Genomic DNA, 9,136 nt, shown 5'->3' on the forward strand with positions numbered 1-9,136 from the left:
TCGGAATCGCGGTCGGGAGCAGAGCGGCTTCGCTTTTCCTTGTTTTGTTTTCCTCCCTGCGAGCTGAATTCACAACTTACTTGCACGAACCGACGCTGTTTTGAGTAATTTGCCTGTTACCACTGTTATGCAAATGTTAGCAAGCTATTTAAAAGGCGAAACAGAGAAAGCCGTGTATTCTCACAGCGCTGGGGAAATCCTGTGTCCCTCTGCATTAGTGAGATGAGATCACAGCGATTACTCACCTGCTTGGCCTCCCTTACACCCTTGAGCAATGCACGGCGCTATCTTTCCCAGCCCAACCTTAAACACTCAGCAAATATGGCTGATTTAAACAAATCAAAAGTGGAAGAGCTGCTGCTGTAGTCACGGGCTTACTGAAACTGTGTCATTCTGTCACCGGGCTCACTGAAAGAGAAGCACGAAACCCGATATCAACGTGGGATCCCCCACGTTTGCCTCCGCCGCCGGCGCGCACGGCAACCGCACCGAAAGCCTCGGTGGCAGGACGCCGCGCCGCTGTCAGGACGGCTGAGCGGCGCGACCCGCGGGTTTAAAGAATCCCGAAAACGAGACGTTTGAACTTAGGAAGCTCGGCCAGGAAAAAAATCCGCCGCGCATGTGCTTCCTGGCCGCGGCCTCGCCTCGCAGAGGCTGCGGCGCGGGCCGGGAGGAGGGCGAGGGCGCGATCTGGCGTTCAAGTTTCCAAACATAGCCGGCGGCGCGGCCGCCCGCGCGCCCCGCGGTGCCCCGCCGCGCTCCAGCTGCCGGGCGCGCAGGGGCGGGCGCGGGCAGGGCGCCGGGCATGCGCGCCCCGCGCAACAAGTGGGCTCCGCGCCGCCGGCGGGAGGAGGGAGCGAGGGGCGGGCACTGGGCTCTGACGCGGCCCCGCCCGGTGCCGCCGCGCCGCGCCGCACCGCGCCGAGCCGAGCCGAGCCGAGCCGAGCCGGAGCGCGGCGCGGAGGAGGGGCGGCGCGGGGGAGCGCGGCGCGGCGCGGCGCGGAGCGGAGGAGGGGGCGCGCAGGCACACGCGGCGGCGCGCAGCATCCCGCGCTCGTACTGCGAGCAGCGGCGAGGATGTGAGTGAGGAGCAGGCGGCGCCGCTCGCCACGCTGCTGCCGCCGCTGCCCGGGGCCGCTCCCGCACCGCCGGCGCCCAGCGCTCGGGGAAGCGTCGCCGCCGCCGCCGCCGCTCCCGCGGCCGGACAGCCCCGCGTGGGCGCCCCTCTCTCGCTCGCAGCGGCGGATCGGCACGCAGCGGAGCGCGAGCTCGTCAGGCAGCCGCGGCGGGTGGAAGGTGACCCCCCCCATCTTCCTCCGTGCACCCCCGCCTCCTCCCGGAGGAGGAGCAGCGGAGAGCTAGAGAGCGCAGGGAAACAGAAGCGGCTAGAAGGCGACCCCCACCCCAGCCCCCCGGAGGAGCAGTAGGAGCGGTTCCCCACCCCACTGGGGCAGCAGTGTCAGGACCAGGTAGAAGAAGCCTTCTCCGACAGCGGGAGCGAGTCAAACGTAGCCGATCCCCCCGCTGAAAGGGGCAGCAGGAGCAGGTACGGAGAGCCGCCCCCCCCTCCAGCGCCCGGGGGGGAAGACGCAGCCAGCCCCCTACGCCGCCGGCAGCGGCGGCAGCGGCAGCAGCGGCAGCAGCTCCCCCGGTGACCAGCACCATGTCCGCCGCGCAGGTGTCGTCGTCGCGGAGGCAGTCGTGCTACCTGTGCGACCTGCCCCGCATGCCCTGGGCCATGATCTGGGACTTCACGGAGCCCGTGTGTCGCGGCTGCGTCAACTACGAGGGCGCCGACCGCATCGAGTTCGTGATCGAGACGGCCCGGCAGCTGAAGCGGGCGCACGGCTGCTTCCAGGACGGCCGCTCCCCGGGCCCCCCGCCGCCGGTCGGCGTCAAGGCAGTGTCGCTCTCCGCCAAGGAAGCGGCGGCGGCGGCGGCGGCCCAGCAGCAGCTCAACCATGTGGACGCCTCCTCCAAGGCAGCCTCGGCGGGGCTGCCCCAGTCCAGCCTGGACCGCTACGGGCTCAGCGCCGCGGCGGCCGAGCAGCGCAGCCGCTTCGAGTACCCGCCGCCGCCGGGCAGCCTGGGCAGCGGCCACGGAGCCCGGCTGCCCAACGGGCTGGGGGGCCCCAACGGTTTCCCCAAGCCGCCTGAGGACGGGCCCCCGGAGCTGAACCGCCAGAGCCCCAACTCCTCGTCCTCCTCGTCCTCCTCCCGCCGCGGGGCGCACGGCGGGCTGGTGTCCGGCCTGCCGCCGGGGGCCGCCGGCGCCCAGATGAACGTGCCCCCCAACCTGCTGCCGCAGACCTTGCTGAACGGGCCGGCCGCCTCCGGCGTGGCGCTGCCGCCGCCTCACGGGGGGCTGAGCGGCCGCGGCGGCGGCGGCCCGCCGGCTCCCTCCGCCTCCTCCCAGGGGGGCACCTGCAGCGCCGGCGCCGGCGCCGGTGGAGGCGGCGGCTCGTCCTCCGAGGCCTGTGGCAAGCGGCCGGGCTCGGTGTCCAGCAGCGACCAGGAGCGGGAGCTGAAGGAGAAGCAGCGCAACGCGGAGGCGCTGGCCGAGCTCAGCGAGAGCCTGCGGAACCGGGCCGAGGAGTGGGCCAGCAAGCCCAAAATCGTGCGGGACACGCTGCTCACGCTGGCCGGCTGCACCCCCTACGAGGTGCGCTTCAAGAAGGATCACGCCCTGCTCGGCCGCGTATTCGCCTTTGACGCCGTCTCCAAGCCCGGCATGGACTATGAGCTGAAGCTCTTCATCGAGTACCCAAGCGGCTCCGGCACCGTCTTCTCCAGCGCCTCCGGCGTGGCCAAGCAGATGTACCAGGACTGCATGAAGGACTTCGGCCGCGGCCTCTCCTCGGGCTTTAAGTACCTGGAGTACGAGAAGAAGCACGGCTCCGGCGACTGGCGCCTCCTGGGGGACCTGCTGCCCGAGTCCGTGCGCTTCTTTAAGGAGCTGGTGGGCGCCGACATGCTGCCGCAGCCCTACCTGGACGCCAGCTGCCCCATGCTGCCCACGGCGCTGGTGAGCCTCCCGCGGCCCGGCGCCGCCGCCGGCGGTGCGCAGGGCACGGCCGCGGCCTCCAGGGGCCCCGGCGGCGGCGGCGGCGGCGGCGGGGGGGCCATGCGCAAGAGGAAAGCGTCTCCCGAGCCCTCGGACTCGGCCGAGGGGGCTCTGAAGCTCAGCGACGAGCAGCAGCGGCAGCAGTGGATGGCCAGCCAGAGCGAAGCGCTCAAGCTCACCATGTCGGCCGGGGGCTTCGGGGCGGTGCACGGCGGGGGCCCCCCGCCGCCGCCGCCGCCGCCCCTCGGGCCTCACTCCAACCGGACCACGCCGCCCGAGTCCGCCCCCCAGAACGGACAGTCCCCTATGGCTGCGCTCATGTCGGTGGCCGACACGCTGGGCAATGCCCACTCGCCCAAGGACGGCAGCTCGGTGCACTCCACCACGTCCACCCGCAGGAACAGCAGCAGCCCCGTGTCGCCGGCCTCGGTGCCGGGCCAGCGCCGCCTGGCCTCCCGCAACGGGGACATGAACCTGCAGGTGGCCCCTCCTCCCCCCAGCGCCCACCCCGCCATGGACCAAGTGCACCCCCAAAACATTCCGGACTCCCCCATGGCCAACAGCGGGCCCCTGTGCTGCACCATTTGCCACGAACGCTTGGAGGACACCCACTTTGTTCAGTGCCCCTCTGTGCCCAGCCACAAGTTCTGCTTCCCTTGTTCCAGAGAGAGCATCAAGGCCCAGGGGGCGACGGGCGAAGTCTACTGCCCCAGCGGAGAGAAATGCCCCCTGGTAGGTTCCAATGTGCCTTGGGCATTTATGCAGGGCGAGATCGCTACCATTTTAGCTGGGGACGTTAAAGTGAAAAAGGAGAGAGACCCTTGAATAGGAAATCCAATCCCTTCAGGCTCCTGAAGATGTAGAATTGTGAATATAACAAACTGCAAAAGTTAGTCTTATGTATAGACATTATTTTCGTCGTATGTTTCTATATTTTGAAACAAAGGTATGTACTCTTCTTCATTTGAAGGATAGAGCTGGTTTTTGTTAAACAGAATATAATATTGTTTGGTTACTACATAATACCTGTTCTCATTTCTTTGGCAGTGTGTTGGCTAGGTACAAAGTTAATAGCCCTTAGCGATTACCTGCTGCTGGTGTGTATTTTTGTAAATGTATGCACTTCTCTGAAAGAAGAAGAAAAACGCAAAAAAAAAACACAAAAAAAATTTTTTTTTTGCCAAGGCCAGTGTTGATGCCTAAAAATTGCTACAAAAATGGTGACAGCTTATGTTTTACAAGCCCTGAGTGTTAGTCTTTCACTTTATTTCTTTTTGTTTTTGTTTTTTGTTTGCAAAACGGTGGGGTGGCTCTGGGGGGGAGGGCGTTTTTTGTTGCAAGTTTGTAAGGAAAATGTTTCAGTTTGTTTCTATTGATCTGAACGTTTTTAATCTTCATGTGTTTTTTGTTTTTGCTTTTATTGATGCACGGATGCTTTTGAACAGTAGAGCAAAATGCTGTACATGAAAAACATGCTCTGTTTGTCCTTTATACATTTCTGTAGTTAACAGAACACTGTAATGTGCCTTGGAGCTTAGTAAATTGTAATAAATTCAATTGATATTAATACTTCCTGAGTAGCAAGTTTTATTTTTCTCAGAGCTTAGGCAGCATGTGCAAGCCATGTTGCCTTTTAAAAAGTCTCAGTTATATCAAGAGCCTGCAGTTCTCAGTGATAATTGTGGCACTTGTACGCACACTTTCACATATATGTAGTAAGATGATGTTGATGGTGTTATCAAACTTATCTGGATCTTGGCACTGTGCCTATTTACATTTCACCTTTAATGTTGCAGTAACAGTTGCTGACTAAGCATTTTCTATTTACTGTTTCTGCATCTCATTTCCTCCTCCCTTCTCCCTCCCCCCAAGCGCTCCAGTTGCAAACAGTGTTTGCAATACAGGATGCATCCATTGCCCGTGCAATTTAATAAGGCTTGAAATTTGAGATTATCCCTCTTTTGCAAAAAACAGCATCATGTGGTTAATAATTTTAGTTGGTTTCGAAAGCGGTTGTTGAAGCTCGGGGTTAGCCCTAGACTCTTGATAACGCAGGACTGTAGTTGAGCACAGCACAAAAACGGGTAGTGGGGGCTGACAGCTGCTGTAGTTGGTGTTGCGGCTGGTGGGTAGCTAGCTACCTCTTCCAGGCAATGGCTTAAGATTGATAAGCTGAGTCGGTGAACAGTTCAGGGGTTGTGTTGTGCTTTCAGGTGGAGGAAGCTGCCTTAAAGCATGGAATTGAAAGGCATTCCTTCCAGCAAGGGTCGTCTGTGATTCTTTGTGTAATTAACTATAGTATGTGACATTTGCATTTTCTGGAGATGGGGGAGCCCTGGAATACCTATTAGGTGGTCACCAGGCAAAGTAAATACGCAGGCCTCACATTGGCTAGAAAATGCAAACAAACCTAGTGTGAACTTTGTCCTTTCCAGTGAGGCAAATGGAGGAAAGATAGAAAACCCTAAACAAAAACAGCAGCAGTACACAAGTCCTTTGCAGTTTGATTAATAGAATACAGAGGTGTTCTGAATGCAGTAGTGCAATAGCTTATGAGCTCTGGGTTTTACTGAATATTAAGGATCCATGAAAATAATCACACTGTGAGATGAAGAGGTACTTTCAAAAAGTCGAGATGATGTTTGGTATCTGGTTGCTGTTAATAAGGCGTTTTTTGTTTGTATTCCTGGTGGAAAGGATAAATGGCATGGTGGAAGCCCTGTGTGCTTAGTGTGCATTTGGACCTCTGCTCACCTGTGTAGTTACAGAGCCCAGCTATTTTGTGTGGTGTGAGGGGGGCTTGTGTTTTGAGATTCATTCTTTGACATCTCTGTATTTGTGATTTCAGGTAATGACCTTGTATTTTGTATTTTTTTATTCTGCGAAGTGACAGATAGGTACTTAAAAATCTCATAACCTATTGTTCTGATGTAATGAACTTGAATGAATAATGCAGAAAAAAATGTTTTGAGTTAATTACAGGATACAAACTATACTTTTGGGGGAGGATGGATTTGTACCGATCCTATTTTAAATTATTTTTAAGCATGCAGTTAACCACACAGCAATTCTATTTCCAAATCAAGAGACAGAGGGATTAAAATTGTGGGTTATTGACTGACAGAGCAAAAAAATCCTACACATGGATGAAATTTGACTTTAACCGTAGTAGAGAGAGAAGTAATATTCATGTGTGAATTGCAACTGCCATTAAAACAGAGAAACTACTGGATATTTCACAGTTAATTGTGTCACAGAAGCGTGAATACCCCGATTTATACAAACAGATCTACTCTTGCAATCTTTAAATCAGACATCAATAGAGAGTTAAAGGGGGCTCGGTTTGGTGGATTTCTTTAATTGAGGAGCATTCTTTAAAAGCTTTGGGGAGTCAGAATTTTTAAAGCAAGAGCCCACTTGTGAGACCCTTCGGTTGGATTTTTAGCAGGCAAAGGAAAGGTAAGGGGCAGTGAGCATAACGTGGAAAATAAACTTGAAGTAAATTGTAATACTGCAGTTAATTAAAGTTAACCATAGCTACAGGGCATTTGTTGTATGGACGTTTTTTTTGTAACCATGTGACCTTTTCTTTTACTCTGCCTCATTAAGCAGCCAGTCTGGGCATATTAGCCAGCATTTCTTTGAACCCACTCCATAGGCTTTTCTCCTTTTGAAGATGCCCACAGCTGACAAACAAGCTGTAACCTTTTCTCGAGGAGGGGGAAAGGGGAGCTGGAGAGTGATCTCAGTTACAGGGATTCAGTTGACTCCTGTATTTTACAGTAATGCTCCCCTCCCCCATATTTGCCAGTTATTTAAGGTAAAGCCAAATGTTTGCTTGAATAAATCATGTATGTGAGCTTATTGCCCAGGTGGTCATTCGTTGTGCTCTCATTCCTTCTTGTAATAGGGAAGTATTTAAATGGTTTATTTTCCCAAGGAGATTTTTTTTCCAGTTAGATTATTCTTGACATTTCTTTTAATAGCTCTGCAGCCTTATTTTCTAAGAAATGGGTTAGAACACGTGTGTCACTGGCTGTTTGTGTTTTTAAGCGTTGGCAGCTCTGTGTGAGTTGGAGATGGAAGTGTTTGTGCAGCGGAGAGATGATATGTCCATTTGGGGAAAATACTACACAGTTCCATCAGGAGCCTCAAGTTCGTCGGTGCTAACTGGTGTCATTTAGTGCAAATCTTGTTATCTTTTTTATTTGCTTAGCAATGTGCCTACAAGCATGCTCTTCCTCTCCTCTCCCTCCCTTCAACATTTGAGCTCCAAACTAGTCAGGACTAACATTGTTTTGAAACTGCAATCTCTTCAAATAGGCTGGCCGCCAGCATAGCTTTGCAAAGCCGCAGCAGTCACTGGAAAAGGGTTGTCTTTACTTCTTTACATGTCTTGTGAGATGAGTTTTTCTTCTCCTCAAGGGAAAGGGCTTTGTCTCCTCAGAGCTCCTAGGCTCCCAGCTTACTATGCAGGAGTCGCCTTGCAGCTTCCCCCTTCTCCAGTTCTTGCCATTTTCTTTTTTGTGGTATGCAGCCATTCTCCATTCATAGTGGGGTGGTTTGTGTTGTGCATTAGCAGCCTCTTTCTCTGCCAAAGTGACACATCCTGTAGATTTGCAGCAGAGTACTGAACTGTCACTGTAATGCTGACTCTTGTAAGGCTATTCTTGAAGCAGAACAGCTTCCCCTTTGGCGTTCAGCCATCAGAATACATCACAGCATGCATTTTCTACCCAAAACACAGCTCTGTACCTACATAGTTGTCCTTACAGTCATCCCCTGGAAGAAGCGGAGGGCATAGTTATACCATCCTGTGCAGAAACAGACACTGCACAAAAATGCTGGCTTTATTTTCAGGGGCTCTGAAAACTCCGCACTGTGATTTTGTCATTTCAGTCCCTGCATTAAAACCTGTAATACAGGCTGGGAAGGGGAATGCCTCTGTTGATGGGGTAATACGAAGAGAGTTGCAGACAAGGTCTTCTTCCCGGTGTATGTCTTAAAAGAAGGATTAGGTGTGTGTGCACTGAGTGAGGCTACTACATGGCTCCTCTGGTGAGCTGGGCAAGTGTCTCCCTCCCCACGGGTTTGCCGCAGGGTGGCCCAGCCCCACGCTGCGGCCCTGGCCAGAGGCTCTGCGGGGAGGCAGCTCTTCTCCCGGGGAACAGGCTCGCCTACCCCCGTGGGAAGACACACGGGAGATTACATGTCATTTCAAGTTTCTGACAGCAAACCCACTGCCTCTCGGCCATTCAGGGAATTGTAGAGCAGAGAGCAGAAGCGAGCAGTCAGACATGTGAATGGGAGGGGGAGGGTGCCTGTCACCAGCCTGGCCAGCCGGTGCGGTCTCCGACTGGTCGGACTGGCTGTGCTACCCGGAGCTAGGTAGGTTCAAGACTGCACAGCCCCACTAGCGTGCTTGGCTTGTCAAGATGAACCCTGCCGGCATGAGTGTGCTTTGCTGACGGTGGCTGCAGCCATCCCAAAACGTCTCCCTCTTGCACGCCCAGACACACACACACACACACACGCACACGCACACGCACACGCACACAGAGCAGTGCTGACGGGCTGGGGTTGCATTCCCCTCGCTGCTGTGTGCCTTGCCTCCCCGATGCGCCCTTGTAAGGTTATTTGGAGGAGGTGGGAGCAGGGGTGGAGGTGAGGAAGGTCAAGCTTCTTAGGTTTCAGCTGATTTGGCATCCGCTCACAGCCCTTCCCCCTGTGGCCCAGCACAGCCGCATGCACTCGCTGGTGCTTTTATGACCCTTTGCAAAGAAATCTCAAAGCTGTGAGCTGCTATCGCCCATGAATCACAGCTTATTTTCAGGAAAACAGCCCCTTCCCACACTGAGCAGGTTTAATAACGATTAGGGTGAGGAGATTCCATTTCTCCCCTTCTCGGTGCAAACAATAATGGAGAACTGCAACTTTTTCCCTTGCTGGCACGATTCCCTCGGCAGCGGCCCGGGGCGCCGGGCCGCGCGGCTCCGAGCCCGCTTCGCCGGCCTGCGCCTCCCCGCTCCCGCTTTGCCCGCCCGAGGCCCGGGGCGCTCTTCGGTGCCCCTA

General features: G+C 55.4%; 1 protein-coding gene across 1 annotated transcript; it reads left to right on the forward strand.

The window, feature by feature from the left end:
* Positions 1-868: 868 nt before the first annotated feature.
* IRF2BPL (interferon regulatory factor 2 binding protein like) lies at positions 869-4,633 on the forward strand. Its single transcript, XM_026120440.2, has one exon. It carries the CDS (start codon positions 1,664-1,666, stop codon positions 3,887-3,889), a length of 2,226 nt encoding a protein of 741 aa, XP_025976225.2. The 5' UTR covers positions 869-1,663; the 3' UTR covers positions 3,890-4,633.
* The last annotated feature ends 4,503 nt before the right edge of the window (positions 4,634-9,136 follow it).

The sequence above is a fragment of the Dromaius novaehollandiae genome, chromosome 5, assembly GCF_036370855.1.
Source record: "Dromaius novaehollandiae isolate bDroNov1 chromosome 5, bDroNov1.hap1, whole genome shotgun sequence".
Taxonomy (NCBI): Eukaryota; Metazoa; Chordata; class Aves; order Casuariiformes; family Dromaiidae; genus Dromaius; species Dromaius novaehollandiae.